At 43.8% G+C, this 22,261-nt stretch overlaps 3 protein-coding genes across 20 annotated transcripts in view; 2 read left to right on the forward strand and 1 right to left on the reverse strand.

Annotated features, from left to right (window-relative positions):
• Positions 1–13,844, forward strand: part of LOC311249340 (E3 ubiquitin-protein ligase MSL2-like) — an 83,847-nt gene extending 70,003 nt beyond the window's left edge. For 7 of the 10 annotated variants that reach the window (XR_014621161.1, XR_014621163.1, XR_014621164.1 and 4 more), the window contains 5 exons: positions 5,879–5,983; positions 9,858–9,975; positions 13,191–13,344; positions 13,551–13,624; positions 13,758–13,844. The gene's annotated coding sequence lies outside the window, so the exon portion shown is untranslated. Of the gene's footprint in view, positions 1–5,878; positions 5,984–6,024; positions 6,258–9,857; positions 9,976–13,190; positions 13,345–13,528; positions 13,625–13,757 lie in introns of those variants that run through there. The other 3 variants (XR_014621160.1, XR_014621162.1, XR_014621168.1) reach the window with 3 other exon arrangements.
• Positions 7,857–16,618, reverse strand: LOC311249342 (neutral cholesterol ester hydrolase 1-like). Its single transcript, XM_084340300.1, has 5 exons — positions 16,124–16,618; positions 13,771–13,993; positions 13,544–13,613; positions 13,177–13,348; positions 7,857–11,941 (listed from the first exon to the last, which is right to left on the reverse strand). The coding sequence occupies exons 1-5, from the start codon at positions 16,256–16,258 to the stop codon at positions 11,321–11,323; spliced, it is 1,221 nt and encodes a 406-aa protein (XP_084196426.1). The 5' UTR covers positions 16,259–16,618; the 3' UTR covers positions 7,857–11,320.
• Positions 16,619–17,290: 672 nt separating this feature from the next.
• Positions 17,291–20,682, forward strand: LOC311249537 (uncharacterized protein). 9 transcript variants are annotated; one of them, XM_084340633.1, is made up of 6 exons: positions 17,291–17,413; positions 17,497–17,543; positions 17,613–17,707; positions 17,824–19,791; positions 19,846–20,417; positions 20,601–20,682. In XM_084340633.1, exons 1-6 carry the CDS (start codon positions 17,397–17,399, stop codon positions 20,605–20,607), a joined length of 2,706 nt encoding a protein of 901 aa, XP_084196759.1. In that variant the 5' UTR covers positions 17,291–17,396; the 3' UTR covers positions 20,608–20,682. The 9 variants fall into 9 exon arrangements, with proteins under 9 accessions (XP_084196759.1, XP_084196762.1, XP_084196761.1 ...); XM_084340636.1 differs by having other exon boundaries at positions 19,993–20,417; XM_084340635.1 differs by having other exon boundaries at positions 17,824–19,749.
• The last annotated feature ends 1,579 nt before the right edge of the window (positions 20,683–22,261 follow it).

Below are 22,261 nucleotides of genomic sequence, written 5' to 3' on the forward strand. Positions count from 1 at the left end.
AGCCACAAAGGGTTTTATAGTATTACTCTTTTCACATTTGACCTGTAAACACAGTCAAAGTTGGTGGCGTTACCCTTTAAGGTGGGTACAGGCTGACTAATGCTGATGTTTGTGGAAATGGACGATTATTAATATAAACACAGACATTATCTGTTAAAACACTAACTGTGAAAACTAACAAGCCCTAAATCTGAGTCTCTCTCCCTGTCTGAGTGTGTGCCAAGGTAAACACCCTGCTCTCACACACACACACACACACACACACACACACACACACACACACACACACACACACACACACACTCTCTCACACACACACACACACACACACACACACACACACACACACACACTATTAATTTTGTCCCTCCCATTAGAAAGAACACAGCACACAGAGCTGAACAATATCACTGATATTTGGCGCAGACACACACACTCCCACACTCTCTTACACACACACACACACACACACACACACACTCACACACACACCTCAGGAAGGGAGAGGTAGGACAACCGAGGCGGCCAATGGGCACGCCGGAAATCTGGAGAGCCGACCAATGGGCAAACAGGAAACTTTTGGGGACTTTCCAAAGTTTCCAAAGTTTTTTTTCTTTTATTTTTGGCTTCCCTTGCTTTTGTCAGTTCTTGTGTTTTTATGCTGACGTGTGTGTGTGTGTGTGTGTGTGTGTGTGTGCGTGTGTGCGCGTGTGTGCGTGTGTGTGTGTGTGTTGAAGCTGCTCGCTCACTGCTTCATTTCATTTCAGGAATCAAGAGTTCAGAGGGAAGAGGGCGATCGAGGAGGCTGTCACTCCCGAGAGAGAGACCCCCTCCAGATACAGTTACTGAAATGCACATGTGTATTACTCACGCTGTGCGGACATAAATCTGTTCACACGTTCTCATTGTGGGGACTCGCCTTTCTTTGGGGAAGAAAACACAAGTCCCAATAACATAGATGATTAAACTTGAGATTGAACGCTTTCTTGAGCGTGTAGCTTGTGGCGCTCGGGCAGGTTAAATCACATAAAAATCACAATAAACTCATGAACAAAATAATAATCTCAATAGATGCTGGAAAGGCTTTCAGGTTAGGTTTAGACAAGTAGAGGCTAGCGTAAGTCCACAGCAAATAAATGCAAGTCAGCGCCCATTAAATTCCTCTGAAATGATGGAAACACGACTGTGTGAGTGTTGCCAAGTCCGCACATTTTAAGCAACTTTGGGCGTGTTTTTCCCGTCATTTTTTGTGCTTGTTTAGTTGCTTCTTTGGGGGTTGCTCCCATGTCTCCAGTCTCACCCGTCAAATAAAGTAAAAACTCAGAGTTAGTCATGTTGCAGGATCTCTCTACAACAGGGGCGAAAACAATAAAAAGGGCACCACATGTATAAATGGGGCTGCAGAAAGTTGTGACGCATTCATAGTGAATACGGTATTTTGTCCACTGGACTGCACTTCTGCTGCGTTTATTTCATGGCACTCGCCCCCATGCACCAGTCGTCTCCACTGCTCCCCTTCCCCCAATCCAATCACCACAATAAATGTTGGCTGTGGCTGTTTAAGTCCTCCACAGCTAAGTTCAAACTGGACATTTCTTTATGTTGCAACTTTACTTTTTTTAGGTTGAATTTTCTATCTTTCTCTTGTCACAACGTTGTGCCTCTGCTCTGGTTAGGTTTATGCACAGAAACCGCTTGGTTAGGAAAACATCATGGTTTGGCTTCAAATACCTGATTTGGTCGCCATGATCACGGACTTAGATTGTCTGACTTCCTGTGAAATATCTCCAGGTGTCTTATCCACTAATGTGACTCAAACTGCATGTGTCATTTGTCATTTGGCATCATTGTCGGCTTGTAACGCCACCAACATCCCCTCCACCTCCTGATGTGAAAGTCAGCTAATAAGCATATAACTCGAAGGTGATACGCCACGTCTGGTGCAAATATCGACCTTGGACATATCTGTGGTTTGCAGAAACGTTAACATTTATTTATTCCTTTCTTGCCAGTTCCTTCGGTTATAAAGAAAAGACTCAAGATGTAGGACATGAGAACGTAGTCTACAATTTCATTTACGGAAAATCATGAAAAGATGAAAAGTAATAACGGACAGTTAGCTACACGAGGAGCGTCTACTGTGAGAAGTTCCTGAGAGTTAAAACGAAAAATGAAATTGCAAGGTCCAGTATTTTTAAATTGGTTTCTTATGAAATGCAAAATAAATTCATACATGCTGTGAATTGATCAAGTCACCTCTCTCTCTGTCTCACATTAGGTAAAGTCACCTGTTTTGGGCTTTTTTCTTGTTTCAAAGCCAGGTCACTTCCTCTGTGCTTGTTTCTCATCTGGCAACACAGTTTACGAGTCATCAGGACATGTTCCAGCTGTGTTTTTGGCAACAAAATCCAAGTATTTTAAGCCAAAAACACAGTTTTTGTACCTAAATCAAACCAGATTTTAAACACAGGTCCAGCATGTTCTTGGTTTGCAGAAACCTAGAAGGCGAACAGCGATTCTGGATCACCAACTAAGTGTCAGAACTTATAAACGTTCTGGTGTCGGCGAGTCGAGGCCGTTAGAGCCGCGGTTCGGGTGTCCACAAACTTTTGGCCATGCAGATTAGGTGTGTGTGGTTTTCTGAGCATGTCTTTGTGTGTGTGTAACATACAGAATGTGTCCTTGTGCAGTTTGAGGCCCACATTGTGGTTTTCTCTTCCTCCCCACCAATCTTTCTCTGTCCTCCCTCCCTCCCTCTCTCTCTCTCTCTTTCCACTTTTTGCAGTCTCACCCTCCCTCGCTCGCCCCCTCCCTCCCCTCCACCTCCCTCCAAATTGCCTTACACTCCCCCCTCTCTCTCTCTCTCTCTCTCTCTCTCGCTGCCTGTCAGGAAGAAGTGAACAATATGACCTTTAGTCGCAGCGATAACATTCTCCCTCATGAATTCCCCGCCGCTCCGGCTTTCCTTTCACATTCTCACCGGTTTGTTTTCGCTCCCGGCGCCTCTGTTTTTCTAAGAAATGATCATCTCGGCACCCGGTGATTAACGAGCAGCACCGGGGGGCAGGGAGGAAGCCGGGCCTCCACGGGGTCGCTCACAGACAGACGCTCCGACTAAGAGTCTCATCACTGTTTGTCAGTGTGAACAGTAAAGAGCTGCAGGTTTATGTTTTAATCCCCTTCTGGGCCGAGTGGAAATGTCTGAAAATGAGATCGAGAGGCAGGGAGGGGTTAAGCTGAGAGGGGGCCCCAGGGTGCAAAAAAGAGATATTGACCCCCAGGAACTCCCCTTTCTTGACAAAAATCATGTAAAGACTTCTGTTAAATTCATGGGACTTTGCTGAATCTTATAGCTGCACTCTGAGTACTGTTTTAAGTTAATTTTTATCATTGTTTGTGTTTCTCAGCTTCACCAAATGCTTATTGTTCACGAGATCCGGTTCCATTAATATTTTGTCCAGACGCAGAGAACAAGATGACATCATCTACAACAAACCGGCCATTACAAGCTGTAACTTGTGAATTTCTGAACCCAATGAAAAACAGGCTCAATAGGTAACAAAGAACCTTTAATATTAAAAATGTCTCCTCTACTTCAAGGTTTTCTATCTTTGTGTGATACCTATTGAGCCTGTTTTCCATTGAGTTCACTAAATGTTCACGTTACAGCCTGTAATCGTTCTGTTGGTTGTAAACTCGCAACAGAAATGAGAAGTTAAACACTCATAAAACTGATTTGAACTGATGAATTGCCACTTTCCTCAGTTTTATTAGACTCTAAATGGAATATTTAAATCAAGACGTCACCTTCGGCTCTAAAAAGCTGTGATAAGCCTGTTATTGATTCTTTGTATGTGATTTCTAGGCCTCAGCTTATTTTTCAGCTGAATGGGTTGAAATTTTCGTCCATTAAAATTTTTTTAGGCACAGGGAACAAATGATATCAGCCAGTTTGCAACAAACCAATGAAAAGCAAATGAAAAACAGGCTCAACAGGTCTCACAAAAAGATAAAAATGTTTTACAGTGATCAAATTATTAACAATAAACCATTTTTTGTATGAATTTAAATGTATTAATCTTAGTTCCTTAGCTCAGTACAGATTTATATTTATTATTTTGCAATGTTTGACTTTAAAGTTTTGAATTCTGAGTGAGTTTTAGTCATCAAAGACAAACAAATGCTTGATTTTATTGATGATGACTGAATTTACATGTTTGTGTGATCTGTTCCTTTAAACACTGTATTATCATTCTACATAACAGTATCTAGTATGTACTGTACACTTTTTGTCTGTAGTACACAAAAAAACCCCAACATACCATTTTATTCTAACAGTAAATGATACAACATGTGCGCCAAAGCCCATCAATCAAACCGCCTCCGTGAAGAGACGGGAAAATGTTTTTCCAACAATTTAACACGACTTCTTGACTTCTCGGGTCTTTCTGCCTCACAAGCATCGGCAATTTAATTTTTTGCAGCTGCGAGCACAATTTCCTTGAACTACACTGACGCGCACAAATCATATTTCAGCCGTCATATCGGCACGTTGGGTGGGCATTTGGTTTTGTCGTTTCTTTCAGTTTGAACTTTTGATGTACTGAAGATCTTTGGTGGCACCGATTTAAAACAATGTCCGTGTCTCTCTGCTGCGTAGACGGCACAGTTTCATGCTCGGGTCGTCTTTCTAGCAGGACTGGTAGAGTCTTTTCGACAGAGTCTGGTGTTTGTACTTTTACTTCAACCAGAAACAGACGAATTTTCAGCAGCATGGCGACTGCTAACGGCAGTCAAAAGCAAAACAACCTTAACAATCCCAGTTTGATCTAGAAACCCTGATCCCAGTGCTGCTAACGGCAGAGTCAAACAGCCGGTTGTGTTAATAAGTCGGCAGGTTTTGTAGAGAGAACGGCGGTTTTGCAGCGTCTCAAGTCCCGGCGGTGAGAGGAGACACACACCAACGGGGGAACAGACTTTGACACAACACCGGAGCGCTCTCCATCGAGTGACCGTCCGTCCGTCCGTCCTCCATCTTTTTCTTTTACAGTTATTCCAGTCGTTCCACCGTTACCTGGGGATGGTGTCCGGGGAAAACGATGCCTCTTCCTGTTCTGGTCGCGCTCCCTTTGTGCCGCAGTTCATCCTTCATTTTTTGCAGGAAAAATCCAAACCGGTAGACCGAGTAGCGTATTGAAAGTGAGCAAAACCGTTGTCTGACGCCAGTTTGTTGCAGTTCAAGTCAAATTTCTTTGCTTTCAGAAGGACAGTACCGTTTTTCTGATTCTGATCACATCGCCTGAACACACCGTTAGAGACTCGAGCAGAGCCCAGTGGATTATGGGATACCGAGGGCTAAACCAGATGTTTCTTCTAAATTCAGACAAAAGCAAATATAGTATTTGTTTAATGTGTGACTTGTTGACCTTTCATAACTTATCCCGTCTTGAGTTATGAGCTTTGAAGGGATCCACCCTTTGATCTGTGAACAAAGTGCATGCTGGGATAAGCTTCTCTCCAAATATGATTAAGTGGTTATGAGAAAACAATGGCTGAGTTTAGATTCATGCAGACCTTCAGAGCCGACTGTTGCTTCACTCATCCACCACCCACCCACACACTCACACACACACACACACTCACACACACACACACAGTCTGTGAGTAATCAAGTCCCGATGGACGATCATACACTTATCAAGATGTGAGCGTGCCCTGTGGCGCTTACAGATGCAGGACTGGTGATGCACACAAACACAAACCTGTCCGTCAGGAGAAGCATGTTCCCGCTCACCTCTCTCTGATCACATGACCGGACAGGCATGTTACATTCTGTCATGCAAATCACCTGATGGATTCGGTTTCTGTTTCTCTGCAGGCTTTAACTTGAAGGACCAGCGTTCGTGTGCAGGACGAGAAAAAAGGAGCTCGGGGTGAGGACAAAACAGAAACAGAAGTGGGTTTCTTTGACATCCGGGGAGAGGTGAGGACACTGAGCTGAAAGTAAAACCAGTTTTTCACCAGGACGGCAGATGGAGAAAGTCTGGCAGAGATCGAGTCAATGTGGATCTGGTTTTACGACTTTCCAATATCGCAGGACGGCAGATCACGGCTGTAAATCTTAAGCAACGTCTAAATCCAGGGATTAAAAACGCACTGAGGTGTAAATCCATCAGTGGAAATCCATGAAGTTTTATGATTCTCGTAAATCTGACATGCAAACTGAGAACAAAAGGAATAAAAGCCTCACGACTCGAGTGATGAATTGTATTTACACTTATTTATAACAGCTGATTTACTGACGGGAGGCTGCTGCCGTCCAGGAGGAGGATTTGGCGCCATCTCCTGTGTCAGGCTTTTATTCTGAAATTAAACTAAACACTTTATAATCTATAACTGTTTATATTTAAAGAGTTAATGTGTGTTTTAACACCAATGTGAATACTACGCACTGAGTACCTAATCATTATCATTATTTTTAACATCTATGATTGCTAATAATTATAAATAATGACTTTTTAAAGGTGTTTTTGATTTAAATTTAAATTAACTCGATCCCTTTGTAACTAATTATCATAGTTAATAACCCACTAAACTATAATCTGATAACTAATAATTATAAATAGACATAATATACGATAAATATCAATTAGTTCTAATACATTTTTAATTAGTTTGTTGTATTAAAGTTTATTTAATACCTTTATTTGTTAAAGGATACCTATAATGGTAATCATAACTGATAATCTACTAAGCCAGTCAAATAACTATTAATTGATAAGATAATTGATTATTATAGTGACATAAACTCAATAATATATGTTTTTAAATAGATTAGCTTCACTTGAAGTGTTTGTAACAATTAAGTTAATAAACTTTTATACTAAACTTTCTAACTAGGATTTACGTGTAATAACAGTGTTTTAATTAAAAATATAATATATTTGATCCTCATGGTAACTAATACTCATAATTAATAACTTAAACATGACTGAATAACTAATAATCGTACCAAAAATAATAAATATGGACATAAATTAAATAAATAATACATTTTTTTAAATATGGAACTGCTACATTTGTCATTATTAATAGTTCAAATCATCTTTTAAACTACAACTTCATTAATAACTAAAGTGTTAAAGGGATAACGTAATGAAAACATCACTAATATAACTTAAAACAAATAACCTACTTTAATCAAGTAAATTGATATAACTAATAATTATAAATACTGACTCAATAAACTATAATTTTATCAATTATTATTATTGATTTTATGACTAATGACTGCTTTTAAATGGAATTACTAGACCTGTAATATTTGTAATTATGGTCATTATCAAGTTAAAAGTTAACGTGAAGGTCACCCATACGAACGGTACTCCAGTAAAAGTCTCTGATATTAAATGTACCCAAGTATCAAAAGTACAAGTAAATCACATAAACGTGTGAATATAATGTTTACTGTGGGTCGACCAGATATTCAGTATTTTTCTTATTATCAGTGTGTTTTTTGCTTGTTTTACTCGATAGACGATAAAATAAATTACTTTAAAAATGTGGGGTTTTTTGGCTCTGATGCAGCATGTAATCTGCAAAGTAACTAGTAACTAAAGTTATCAAATAAATGTAGTGGAGTGAAAGTACGAAAGATTTGCCTCCAAAATGTAGTTTAATGTAGTTTGTATTCTTTTAATACGTCATTATTGTGACCGACTGTATTTTTGTTACCTGCTATTAGTAATATACAGGCTATTAACAACATAATAAACTGTTTGAAGGGATTACACAACTTCTAACATCTGTAATAACTACTGAGTCAATGAAAGAGTTAATAAACGACGACCTGATAATCAGTTTTTCACAGTTTTTTATCTTCAGTTTATTTCCTGACAGAGAAACGTGTGAGCGCCGGCATTACAAAGACTCACATCAGCATCTTACACATATTATATCATTAACACATAAGATTTTTAAGGTTTTATCTCTCTGAATCATTTGATGTTTCATGGATTCAGATTCATGCTGTAGCACTAAAAAGCAGATGAGATACTTTCATTTTTTTTTTTTACAGATATAGTTTATTACGATTAAATAAACACGCTGAGGATCTCCATCGTGGCCCCCAGAGCTCGACCTCTCCGTCGCCTGTCGTCCCTCGTTGTGTTCATAATCACAGTGAAACACCAACAGAAAAATCCCCTTTGCAGAATGAAAACCCTCCACATGATAATAAAATACAGCACAATATTAAAACAATAAAAAGTGATCCTGCTCCTGACGTACCGCGAGTGTTGTCACACGATAAAACAGCTAATTTATGGATTTTATTAGCGCGGCAAACTGGAGCGAACCTGTATGCGACAGGTTTGCTCCAGTTTTATCTCCAATAAAACTCCACCCAACTTATATTAAAACCTTATTTATACAATATGAAACTACTTAAAGGAGCAGTTCACCCCGAATGTAAACTCAGTCATCATCTCCTCCCTCCATGCTGATGGAAAGTCAGGGGAAGTTTCATAGTCCACAAAACATTTCTGGAGCTTCACAGTAAAACAGCGTCGCAGCATTCTCCGAAACAACTGAAGTAGCTGGGGACTTGTTTTAAAACTGAAAAAACAAGCAAAGAAAAAAAAAAATACTCCAAAACTCAATTTAAACTTTGCCGAATTAGCTGTTAGCACTTCCTGATTGCGGTGCACTCATGGATGTGCAGACGACTATCGCTGGATTACTCTGATACTGAAGAAAACTTAAAAACGTGATTTTTCTCAGGCAAGTTCTGCACATGTAAGGAACGTCTTTTTTCTGAGCGGATTAATGGAGTCATCATCTCCTCCCTCCGTGCTGATGGAAAGTCAGGTGAAGTCTCGTAGTCCACAAAACATTTCTGGAGCTTCACAGCAAAACAGAGTTGCAGCATTCTGCTAAACAACTGAAGTAGTTGGAGACTTGTTGTAAAATGTAAAAAAACAACAAAAATAAACATCAAATGGCTCCATGCAGCTCGTCTGCTGTAATCCAAGTCTGCCGAAGCCCTGAGATTAGTGTTGTGGTACTCGAGATGAATGTCTCCGTCTTGTTGTGGTCTCAGATTAAGAGGACTTTGTTTTGTCCTCCGCCACCGAGGTTACGTTTTTGCCCCTGTCCGTATTTTGGTTGGTTTGTCAGCAGGATTACACAGAAACTACTTGAAAGATTCCCATGAAACTTGGATGGAGCATGAGTCTCAGCCCAGAATAGACCTGATTAACTTTTGGTGCTGATCCGGATTAAAAGGACGGATCCAGGACGTTTTTCAACAATTTCGTCATAAATCAGGTGTAATCAGGTGGAGATAACGACTGAATTTTCATTTTTAGTTGAACTGTTCCTTTAAATTAAAAATTAAAAACATTCAAAAGTCTTTCTCGACAGTCCAAAGTCGCCTTCTTTAATCTTAAAATCCGCATTTCTTATTTATAAATGACTTCTCTTCCTCTACAAGCATTATCAAACATGGCCGTCACTTTTTACTAGAAAGAGTACAAAACGTGTGCGTGTGGAGTTTGCGTCGCTCCACATGTGAGGGAATAAACTGTCCGGAGTCATTTCCCTTTAAGAGAAGAAGAAAACCTCCTGATAGGCAGCATGTTGTTTTTTTCAGTAATGACCACACTCAGTGTTTCTGCTCCGCTCTTGGCTCGCTGCGTTTTGGGCCGAGAGCCAAAGCCGAGTCAGTCCGACGCTCGCTGTCGCCGGCCCGTTATATTAGTTTTGGGCCGACAGCGGTGGGGGGAGGGAAACATGATAGTCCGTTTGGGATCCGGTCTCTCGAAGGTGATACAGTAATTCTCGCATACGTTTCACAGCTATCATCATCATCATCATCATCATCATCATCATTGCAAAGGGCCCCGCAGTCCAGTGGTCATCAGAGAGTTACGGAGGGTGACGGATACTTTCAAACATACAATATTGCACAATCCAGTGAGTATACACAGATGTGAACTCTGGCATAGTTTTACCACACACACACACACACACACACACACACACTCACACACACACACACACACTGTAACCTTGACTGGCCTGTTTGGTGTGTGTCAGCAGGCTGTTTCAGTGTCTCAGTGCATCATAAAAGAATAAAAGCTGGACTTGAAGAGTGACTTTGTACCTCAGATTAGGAGCTCGTCAGGCAGCACATTCTCCTCACTGACACTTTGTACTGTTTTTTCTTTGCAGGAAAATACTCGAGCCTTTTTTCAAAGAAGCAAACTGGTTTCAATCTAACTTTACTTCCCCGGATATTTCCTCGAAAGTTGTTTTCTTCGAGGACTCGGGATCAGAGTGATTCATAAAATATCCGAGGATAAACGACAAAGTCTTGAGCTCAAAGTTTCACGCAGGCTTTTGTAAAATGGATGTTTTAAATAAAATGACCGACTTGTTTATGATATTCCAAATAAACGCCGTTACAAAATGGCGGCTGAGAGTTTTAAAGTCAGATTTGTTGGCCGGTGTTAAATAATCTCCCGTCTCGTGCAGTTTGTTGAAACTTGGCGAGAGTTTGAGCTCGAGCTTCCTCGTGGAAACATTTCTTACAACTGCCTATTTAGGATTAAAGTCTAAATTAAAATCACTTTTGTATTTTGATTATTAGCGATCGTGTTTCTTGGAGAGCATCTTGTGGTTTTCGTATCAGTATTACTTGTATGTTTAACATGTTGTCTCCAGTGTTTTAGGTTTATGTCGTACAGAGACATGTCGAGCAAACACCTCATCAGCCCTGAAATAAACTTTCGTTGAGCCTCGAGTATTCTGTCAACGGATTTATGGCCTTTGACGTAAGTGTGAAAGCGTCACGTTCTTTGGTTTCATTTGGTTGGAAACGTTTTGGTTTTCGGGGGTTCAGCGAGGACGCGTTGTGGCCCGTTTGACTCTCGATCTGCAGACGTTAAGGGCAGAGACATGGTCCACGCAACGGACGACGCCGACGCAAACTTGGTCTCCAGTGCTTGTCAGCGAACATACTCGACGTGTGCTCGTACTCACAGGAGGAGGTAACGAACGGGAGTAAACAAACGTGGTGTCTGTATTTGTAAATCAATCTCGTCTTCGAGCGTCTGCGTCACATCCGCGCTTGCATGGACCATGTTTCTGCCCTAACATCTACACTGCGTTGATGCTTCCACACATCCTCAGAAAATGATCCCCACACGTCCACAAGACGACATTAAGGACATGAGCGATGGCGGCAGAATATCAGAGCCAACAAGGAAGACTTTCTGCTCCAGGACATCTTTGGTGCCACCTCACGGATCGTGGTTGTCTACAGATTCTGGTCCAGCCAGTGGATGTAGCTGTTCATGCTCCTCTGTCCGACACTCGACATCATCGGCAGGAACGCGAACACCATGCAGCCGTGGAAACCGTCCTCGTAGTGATCGCTGGTCACCGTGACGCCGGCGTCCTGCAGGCGTCTCACGTACATCAACCCGTCGTCCCTCAGCACGTCAAACTCGCAGGTCATCACGTATGCTTTAGGCGTCCTACCCAGAACCCCCTGCTCCGCCAGCAGAGGTGCCGCCCTCACGTCCATCAGCTCCGGTACCTCGCCCATCACCCCCGGCGATCCCGTTTCTTTGACAACCGGCCTGAAGTGCTTCCTGCGTTTCGGTTGAAGCAAAGCGGTCCAGTCCAGCTTGGAGCGTGCACTGGCGCTGATGGCCGGCTGGTCCAGGGAGCTGTGGTTGTTAGCGAGCAGTAGGGGCTCCAGAGAGGAGTCGGCGCCGAGGTACTGCAGCCAGAAACGAGCCATGATGGGCCTGTAGAGGATGGGCACGGCCTGGTTCTGCTGGTAGGACGGGGTGTAAAAGTCGAGCGCCTGCAGCACCGGGTAGATCAACGCCTGGGCCTTGAACTTCACTGTCAGAGTGTCGTCTGAGCTGAGCTGTGGACACAGTCAGGATTTACATCAGCTGATATCTGAGGACGCCACACATGCTGCAGTGTCAAAGTCACATCCACGAAGGCTGCTGATGTTAAGTGTCTGACAACATTATAGAAAGGAGAAAGACCTATTTGTTATTGAGTAAAATGTTTGATTTAACCAAATTTGATTCTGGTCAAATCCACCAGACTCCATTTACAAAACCAGTAATTTTGTAATCGTAGGACTTTATTCAAACTTTACAGAAACTAAATAAATCTCAGCAAAATCATCTTGGTTAGTCTTTTCACTGTTCAAACAATCACCAACTCTGGTTTGGTCGAAATAAACCCATAATTCACGATGTTGGAAGAGAAAATATTGTTTACCTCCTGCTGCTTCTCTAATGTCGCGCTCCTCTCCCAATATTTACACATCTCAAGTGTAAACTCAGAGTCACTGATTGTTGGAAATACAAACCAAGATGATTTTGGTGGGATTTATTTTGTTTCCGTTGAGTTTGAACATCTGTGTTTTACTATGTTAAATTAGTGGTTTTGTAAATGGAGTCTGGTGGATTTGGCGAAAGCCATAGCGGCAATTTCTGTTTTTTTAAAAAAAGGTTTTATTTTTCAACAAAAGCTTCTTTCTTTGTAGGGTTCCTCTCCATAATGTTGTCCGACACTAGAATAAAAATAATAAAGCCTGTCAGTGACAAAAAAATACATTTAAGTGGACGTACTTTGACACAAAATATGTAAACATACACGTCGGGTCCAGGTTATAAACACCAGACTTCCCTCTTTATATTTTCAATATCTTTAAAGCCACTTGTGATCACAGCGTCTTTGAAATTGTTCTGGCGACTACGTATGTTTAAAGACAACTTGTTTCTCCTCTTAGTCACAGTACAAAATGTTTAAAATTCAACACAAGGTGCCTTTAAAACATTCTTTACTTCAGTGATTGAGTGTTTAACCTGTAACTGCGCTGTTGTCAGGGTGTCAGGTGACAGGTTTCACCAAAACACCTCACTGAAACCCAAATTATTGTCATTCTCGGGACAGTTTCTGACCCAGCTGCTGTGAGACAGACATTGTAACATCTGGCTGATTAAAACAAGGCTGAACGTGACTTTAATGAACACAATATTTGTTTTCATCTGGATATCACTGGATTTTCTATACGAACAACTCAAGAGACTAACAGCAGCAAGTGAGGTGTGTGTGTGTGTGTGTGTGTGTGTGTGTTTCTACCTCCTGTGCCACAGCAGCAGCCAGGTTTCCCCCGGCGCTGTCTCCAGACACACACACCCTGCGTGGGTCGATGCTGTAGCGCTCTAACACCTGAGAGGACAGGAAAGCCCGCGACGCCGCTAACGCATCGTGGTACTGATCCGGGAAGACCGCCTCCGGAGCCAGACGGTAACTATAGCAACAGGACATCATAGGAAGATGGAGTTGTTATGTAACATGAATGTTGGAGCGTTGTCACAGGAACAGCAGTGAAAAAGACATTTCTTTCAGATCAGTGGAAAGAATCGTTAAAATACCAACAACTAGAAGCTTCAATCCAACATTTCTTTCTTCTGAATTCATTAACTCGTAGTGTGACTGAACTTACTCGACAGACATGATGACAGCGTCCAGGTCCTCCGCCATTTTCCGACAGAGCCGGTCGTACGATCGCATCCCTGTGACGCAGGTAAGTGATTGTGATGTCATGTAAACATAAAGCAAGTATCATATATCAAAGTGATGAGTTCTGACTGTTGTTTTCTCCTTTGAAGAGTAAAATGTGTCTACGATTGTGGAAAAACTCCTCGTTTTTCTTTCAGGATCAACACTCACGTCCGCTGCCCAGAGCCCATCCTCCACCGTGGAAATACAGGACTCCCCTTTTCAGCTGCTTCCCCTCTTTGGGCTGGAAGACCCGGGTGGGCACGCCGCCCAGCGCGGAGTCAGTCACGTGCACGGCGGCGCAGGAGCGAGCCTCGATCACCTCCACCCAGGACACCACCTGGTTCAACAGGTGGACCCGATGGCAGACGCCCAGCGCGTGAGCCACGTCGCTCTGGAGACACAAACACACGTCAGTTACGACTTTAAAGGAGCTTTTCTTTACTGAGAGGAGACGGATGTGACTCCTGCAGCTGTGTGGATGAAAAAGACACTGAAATCAAAACTTTAAACTACAGTTAGCAGCAGTTAGCAGCAGTTAGCGGTTACTCTGCTGCCCCCTACTGGATTGGAGCATTAACTCGACACGTGGTCAACTCTTACATATCGCTCCTTTAACTAAAAGCACCAAAGTTTAAGTATCAAAATTAAATAAAATTATCAACAGAATGTGAAGAAATGACAGTTTTTGATGTTAAGACTTCTATGTATTGTTGCATGCTAACCAGCTAGCCTGGCCCATCACAGTGAAATCTCCTTGGACAGCGCTAACACTCCCTGTCCATACTGCTAGCTGCATGTCTCCTCAGGAATCAATTAAGTTTTATCTTAATCTATAATATCACATCATAATGTGTTTAATTGTGGTACTATTAACCTGAATCTACCAAATAAATAGTAAAAAGTGGAGTAATTGTTAAAATATTTGCCTCTGAGATGCAGCGGAGTAGAAGTATGAAGTAGCAGAAAATATAAACACTATTATTACTCCATTTATTAGTAAAGCCTCTGCCTGCCACTGTGTTGGTTAATAAACCAGTGGAATAAGGTGTAAAAAGTGCTGCAGGAGGGAAACAATGAGCTGGGTGTGGAAACCTGTCCCGCTCACTGAGTGTCGTTAAAAACTCGTTTCACTGCTGTGAACTCTACAGAGCTGGTGTGTGACCGGCCCCTGAGAGCTTAAGAGCAGCTCAGGTTAAACCTACATGTTATATAGGAGTTACAGCTCCGTCACGTGTGAACGAGGCCGATGCCACATGCATTAAACAGGTCACAGCACGTTCAGCAGCTCAGGTCAAAGGTCACAGGATCTCAACAAAATATCTACAATCAGGCAATCCAACCTGTTTTTTTAAAGGGTTGATATTTTAAAATCTTTAAACATATAATACTTTAAAAAAAAAATTTTTTTACTGTGTTTACTGTGTTTTCTCTCTTTTTGTCAAATGAATAACCCTCAAAATACAGAGTCTGACACAATAACTGTTAAACAATAAACTCACAAACAAAAGATACACAAGACTTAATTTTCCTGGATTATCATGTGTGTATTTTAACACTTTACCAATCAATTTAACTCTTTATGTCACCGTTATCATAAATATCGCCATATCACAACATCCACACTGTAAATGTACAATTTACTAACGGTGTTTAATATAAAGACATTTTTATTATTATTAATGTTATTATTGTTGTTGTTGTTGTCGTACTTATTGTTGTTATTGTTTTTGCCATCCTCGTTGTTGATGTTATTGTTGTCATCGTTGTTATTATTGCTGTTATTGTTATTGTTGTAGTTCTTGTTGTTGTTTTTGTTGTTATTGTTAAGGATGTCGTTGCTGTTGTTGTTATAATTGTCGGTATCAGTATCGGTATTGTTGTCACCGTTGTTATTGTTGATGTTATTGTTGTTGTTTAATTGCTGGTATTGTTATTGGTGTTGTCATTGTTGGTATTGTTGTTGTCCCTATTGTTGTTATTGTTGTGGTTGTTGTTAGCATCAATAAAAAAGCAACATAAATAAACAATATGCTATATAATCGATAGAAAAACATACAGTTTACATTACTGCACATTGTAGATATTGTCCACACCTCTGTACACCATCATGCTGCTGTGCTCTCATCTCTTCTCCCCTCCTATTGTTTTATTTACTTTTGTATCATTATTTGATCAAACTGCTGTTTTTCTCTCATCCTCAGGTGTTTCACTCTTCTCTACCTGAGTCTGTTTCTCTGTTCTCTGTCACTGTGTTACACATTGTGAACTCTCATCTTAAACACCTCTTCTCTCCATCACGTCATGCTGTCCTGCACGTCTCTTCCTACACGGTGCTGACATTATCACCATGTTACCTCCGATCTGTCCTGTTTTAGCTGATTGTTCTCGCAGTGTCGCATCCTGTCAACCCTCTGCTTTACAAACTGATGCTGTGCTCTGACTCCCTCTCACTGTCTTTCTCTCTGACCCCACGCATCAACCTGTCCTCTGCCCTCCTGTGGGCGCATCCCTCGGCTCTCACCGCCTGTATGAAGCTCCGGAACAGCGCGTCCAGCAGCATCAGCTTCCACGGCTCGCTCACGCCGCTCGGTAGCGGCAAGTACACGTAGTAGGCGGCCGCCGACAGCAGCACGGCCCCGGCCAGACGGAGCCTCATCGCGGCGGGACTGGTACCTGCCGAATGCCTACCGGTTCATACGGGACTGCGCTGCCCCCGGTCCCGGACGATCAGCCGCTCCGCCAGGGATCGACGAAACACGGAGGAATGACCTTGATTTCAAAATAAAAGCCGGGGTTCAGGGTGCGTGGTGGATCGCGTACCGGCGATGACGAGCAACAGGCGAAATGCTCTTATTTTGAAATGCTGTTGGAGGAAGTGGAGTTTTAATTGCGTAATGTGATTGCTGACGGGAAATGTAGTTCTTTTGACAGTTGTAGGCTAATAAAACCAAAGTATACTCAAGTAGAAATTAAATGTAAATAATTTAGTTATTATTTTTAGCTCCACACAATGAAGTGGTTTGAAAGATGACAAAAAAAAAATACAAACTTTAAATACATTTGATATAAAACTAAAAAATCTGCCATTTGTAGGAAAGAAAATGTTTATTATAAAATATAATATATGTTGCATAAAATGTTATACTTTGTTTAAACTTCCTTGTTGCTTCAATTTGTTGACATCGTCTCTGTTTTATTTACGTGTTTATACTGTGAAGTTCTGCACGCTGTGATCTAAAAACTGTCTGGAACATACTTCTGCTATTCATTGTATAACATGTATATTCAGAAATGTTTGAATAAAGTTGTAAAAACAAATAGAAATGCGGACAAAAACTTTATCACCCTATTTTATATGTTCAGGCAATCATAAAATTATGAAAGTATTTTCATTTCGGAAGATCATTTAAAGGATTCATGTATTTTTAAGAAACATAATCATGTTCCTACTTTTACAAAATATTCACTTGGTTGAGGTGTTGGACTGTGAAGAGGACAAACCTAACGAATTAAAACAATCTTTTTGCCTGTCATTAGATTCCCAAATTAAAAAACTAAAACACCTCTAAAAGCCTCTAAACCAGCGTCTTAATGATAATTAGCCCCACCTGCCTTCAGCCACTCACACCTGTGTCCATTTAATCAGCAAAGTAAGAGGGGACAGCCTATAAAGAGCTCCAGTGTTGCCTCAGGGTCACTGATTTCAAACTAGTTCAGTTGTGTGGTTTGGTAGGAGCTGACAGAAGTGACTGAGTTTGCTGCTTCATCATTGGCCTGCAACTGTGGCTGGAGCCATGGGGTTTCTCTCAAGGTAAGTTATTTTTTTAAAAGAAAATATTTGATTGTTTTGTTTGTTCAATTCATCATTAGTATGTTCTAACTTTGTCTGTCTAGATTGTTGCTGTTATCATTACTAGCTGTTGGAAGACTACAAGCAAATGGTAAGTTTAGTCAAGTTGTCAAATTACTTAATTGGTTGTATGCATAGACTAAAAGTATTTGCTCAACAGCTTACAGTGGTGGATCTGCTGATAAGTATGGACAGAATGACGTGCCGTGGAGCACTGGACCACTTGGTGGTGGTTCAACCTCAAGTGCAAATGAGGCAAGTGGCTACAACACTTAATCCCCGTTACCAGCCTGAAGCTGAAATGCAAGATCCAAACTGCTAATCATTGCCAGAAATGCAGCGTTCATTCAGTGTCCCTTAACCCCATACAGGTGCCAGACTCTAATAGACCCCATCAGCCTCAAGTGCCTAGTTACCAGGAGCCACAGATACCCCAACAGCCCCAGCAGCAGGTTCCACAGGTGCCTGAGCAGCCTCTGGTGCTCCAGCCTCTGCAAATGCTGCAGCAGCCTAGCGACCCACCAAAGCAGCCTCAACCTCAACAGCCCCAGGTGCCTAGCTACCCTGCCCAGCAGCAGCAGCTACCCCAGGTGCCCCAGGTGCCTAGCTACCCTGCCCAGCAGCAGCCGCAGCAGTTGCCCCAGCAGCCTAGCTACCCTGCCCAGCAGCAGCCGCAGCAGTTGCCCCAGCAGCCTAGCTACCCTGCCCAGCAGCAGCCGCAGCAGTTGCCCCAGCAGCCTAGCTACCCTGCCCAGCAGCCCCAACAGCAGCCACCACAGGTGCCCCAGCAGCCTAGCTACCCTGCCCAGCAGCCCCAACAGCAGCCACCACAGGTGCCCCAGCAGCCTAGCTACCCTGCCCAGCAGCCCCAACAGCAGCAGCCGCAGCAGTTGCCCCAGCAGCCTAGCTACCCTGCCCAGCAGCAGCCGCAGCAGTTGCCCCAGCAGCCTAGCTACCCTGCCCAGCAGCAGCCGCAGCAGTTGCCCCAGCAGCCTAGCTACCCTGCCAAGCAGCCCCAGCAGCCGCTGCCCCAGGTGCCCCAGCAGCCTAGCTACCCTGCCAAGCAGCCGCTGCCCCAGGTGCCCCAGCAGCCTAGCTACCCTGCCAAGCAGCCCCAGCAGCAGCTGCCCCAGGTGCCCCAGCAGCCTAGCTACCCTGCCAAGCAGCCCCAGCAGCAGCTGCCCCAGCAGCCTAGCTACCCATTAAGGCTGCCTAGCTACCCTGCACAGCAGCCCCAGCAGCCTAGCTACCCTGCCAAGCAGCTGCTACCCCAGGTGCCCAAGCAGCCTAGCTACCCTGCCAAGCAGCCCCAGCAGTCAAGCTACCCATTGAGGCTGCCTAGCTACCCACCCCAGCAGCCCCAGCAGCAGCTACCCCAGGTGCCCCAGCAGCCTAGCTACCCTGCGCAGCAGCCCCAGCAGCCTAGCTACCCTGCCAAGCAGCCACTACCCCAGGTGCCCCAGCAGCCTAGCTACCCTGCCAAGCAGCCCCAGCAGCAGCTGCCACAGCAGCCTAGCTACCCATTAAGGCTGCCTAGCTACCCTGCACAGCAGCCCCAGCAGTCAAGCTACCCATTGAGGCTGCCTAGCTACCCAGCCCAGCAGCAGCTACCCCAGGTGCCCCAGCAGCCTAGCTACCCTGCGCAGCAGCCTAGCTACCCTGCCAAGCAGCCACTACCCCAGGTGCCCCAGCAGCAGCTGCCCCAGCAGCCTACCTACCCTGCGCAGCAGCCTAGCTACCCTGCCAAGCAGCCACTACCCCAGGTGCCCCAGCAGCCTAGCTACCCTGCGCAGCAGCCTAGCTACCCTGCCAAGCAGCCACTACCCCAGGTGCCCCAGCAGCCTAGCTACCCTGCCAAGCAGCCCCAGCAGCAGGTGCCCCAGCAGCCTAGCTACCCATTGAGGCTGCCTAGCTACCCAGTGCAGCAGCCTAGCTACCCTGCCAAGCAGCCCCAGCAGCCTAGCTACCCTGCCAAGCAGCCCCTACCCCAGGTGCCCCAGCAGCCTAGCTACCCATTGAGGCTGCCTAGCTACCCAGTGCAGCAGCCTAGCTACCCTGCCAAGCAGCCCCAGCAGCCTAGCTACCCTGCCAAGCAGCCACTACCCCAGGTGCCCCAGCAGCCTAGCTACCCTGCCAAGCAGCCCCAGCAACTACCCCAGGTGCCCCAGCAGCCTAGCTACCCATTGAGGCTGCCTAGCTACCCAGTGCAGCAGCCTAGCTACCCTGCCAAGCAGCCCCAGCAGCCGCTACCCCAGGTGCCCCAGCAGCCTAGCTACCCTGCCAAGCAGCCCCAGCAGGTGCCCCAGCAACCTAGCTACCCTGCCAAGCAGCCCCAGCAGGTGCCCCAGCAGCCTAGCTACCCATTGAGGCTGCCTAGCTACCCTGCCAAGCAGCAGCTACCCCAGGTGCCCAAGCAGCCCCAACAGCCTAGCTTCCCATTGAGGCTGCCTAGCTACCCAGCGCAGCAGCCTAGCTACCCTGCCAAGCAGCCCCAGCAGCAGCTACTCCAGGTGCCCCAGCAGCCTAGCTACCCTGCCAAGTTGCCCCAGCAGCCTAGCTACCCTGCCAAGTTGCCCCAGCAGCAGCTACCCCAGGTGCCCAAGCAGCCCCAACAACCTAGCTTCCCATGGAGGCTGCCTAGCTACCCAGCCAAGCAGCCCCAACAGAAGCTGCCCCAGCAGCCTAGCTACCCAGCCAAGCAGCCCCAACAGAAGCTGCCCCAGCAGCCTAGCTACCCAGCCAAGCAGCCCCAACAGAAGCTGCCCCAGCAGCCTAGCTACCCTGCCAAGCTGCCCCAGGTGCCCAAGCAGCAGGTCTACCGACCCAAGCCTTTCTTCAAGCTGCCACGGCTGCAGGCCCCCCAGCAGTTCCGCTTCCAGCCGCGCTACCCAGTGAAGCAGGCGCCCCAGCAGCCGCGCTACCCAGTGAAGCAGGCACCCCAGCAGCCGCGCTACCAGGCCCCATGGTAAGATGTGATAACTTGCACATTTTCATTTACAAGTTTGACTTTCAGTGAGTAAACTGGTAAACCCCTTACGCTTATGAAAACATTTGATATGGACCTGTTGGCTCCAGAGCAGCAAAAGGCAGGATATGTTCTCAAACTCTGAAATTGCTTTGTTTTCAAAAGCTGTATTATCTGTTTCAGGCACTAAAACACTGAAGATGCTTTGAAGACTGCTTTCGACTGATATCGTAATGACTTGTCAAATAAAAACAAATCAACCTTGCATTCTGTCATGTCTTGATTTCTGAAGATCTGTTTTTTGGAAAGTATTTGCTGACTCTAGTCTGTCCAGGGCTCAGTTTCATGTGCTGCCTTATTGCAGACATTTCACTTGCATGATTCAATCAAAGTTTGAGTCCAATGTTCTGTATTAACAGTGCAGTATGTAGTTCTGTGAATTTAAATCAATCTTTGACTTTATTGCTAAACGGTTTCACTGAATAAACAAACTGACCTTAAAGGAAAACGGTTTCATACTGTTATGTGGTGGACCCTACCACCTTTCTAGCATTGTGTTCAGGTGTTATTTACTTGGAACAGTTATATGAAGTTTAAGTTTATTACCCAACATTGTAAATATTCAAATTCTGTTTGAATTTATTCTAAACTACATAGTGCCTCTAAGTCACATTTGACCCAATGTTGCTATCATGGGCTGAGAAGTACAGCATCCAGTTTCACACCAGAAGTTTTTGTTTTTCAGTCTTTGTGGTCCCTTGAGACAAAATTGGGATGTAAACTTCACAGCACCCTCTGCTGGACATGGTGGTCAAAGTGTTTGCTGGGCTAAAATTTACACTATTCAAAATTGGTGAGGGATATTTTAATGTTTCACTTGAATTTTTGTATTGTGAATAGTTTTGGTCTAATGTGACACATTATTTGACTTATTGCACATGCATATATGCACCAATATCCTTATCTAATTTTGAGTAGTGTATAATGTAAATGTTTTGCCTTCAATTCCACTTAATTGCACTCTTTCAAAAGTCTAGAGATTTTTAGGTATGCATATTTGGGGGGCCCTTTTCACATCATTTAGACAGGTTTGAAATTGGTCTCATTGTCTCTGAATATATTATTATAATTCAAGGGGGAGAATTTAATTTTACAAAATGTGTTTGCACAACCAAGAAGAGTGTATGTCGGTGTATGGGTTGAAACAAAGCACAAATATAAATCAATTTAAAAAACTACAAAAAAGCAGGTATATGGAAGAGTAAAGGTTGTGATGGGGGTGTTTATATTTATTTTGTGACACTGGATATCTAATCTTATGAGGCAATGCCCCCTATAGGACACAAGGGAAATAGTATGTATGTACAGGTATATTGCCCTATCTAGTGAAAAAAAGTAAAAATTACAAAAACTCATCCAGGACCACAGAATGAAAGCCTGATAACAAGTGATGTTTTTTTTATGTTACATAATATTTACAACAGTTTTAGCTGTCTGTGTGTGACATACAACAGTGTGTTATAGACATATTGAATGAGCTGAGGTTGGAATTTAAAAGAAAAAAAAACATTTAAAAAACATAAAATGTATCAGCAGTTGCATGAGGGTTAATAAAATCACGAGAATTAAATATAATTCCCATTTTTATCTTTTTATTCTGTCCCAACACTCAACTGAGGTTGCGGAATACCTCCGCTCCGCTAGAGGGAGCACTGCTGTGGCGCATTGGCAGCTGAAAAAGACAGAAGAAGTGATTGGCACCTTGTTCCTCCAATTGGATTGCACACGATCTACGTCTCGGCCAATCAGATTATTACATTTAACGCTTCTGGGCGGGACCGGAA

This window comes from Pagrus pagrus (assembly GCF_965226575.1).
Source record: "Pagrus pagrus genome assembly, chromosome: 20".
Classification (NCBI taxonomy): Eukaryota; Metazoa; Chordata; class Actinopteri; order Spariformes; family Sparidae; genus Pagrus; species Pagrus pagrus.

Excerpts from the sequence above, each read along its gene's own strand:
- LOC311249342 (XM_084340300.1), bottom strand. The coding sequence starts at position 16,258 with ATGAGGCTCCGTCTGGCCGGGGCCGTGCTGCTGTCGGCGGCCGCCTAC. Across the intron at positions 13,994-16,123 it reads TCCGGAGCTTCATACAGGCG|AGCGACGTGGCTCACGCGCT; the intron begins GTGAGAGCCGAG and ends TTGTGTCTCCAG. Across the intron at positions 11,942-13,176 it reads CTGCTGCTGTGGCACAGGAG|CTCAGCTCAGACGACACTCT; the intron begins GTAGAAACACAC and ends CTGTGTCCACAG.
- LOC311249537 (XM_084340631.1), top strand. Across the intron at positions 17,544-17,612 it reads TGGAAGACTACAAGCAAATG|CTTACAGTGGTGGATCTGCT; the intron begins GTAAGTTTAGTC and ends TTTGCTCAACAG. Across the intron at positions 17,708-17,823 it reads CAACCTCAAGTGCAAATGAG|GTGCCAGACTCTAATAGACC; the intron begins GCAAGTGGCTAC and ends AACCCCATACAG.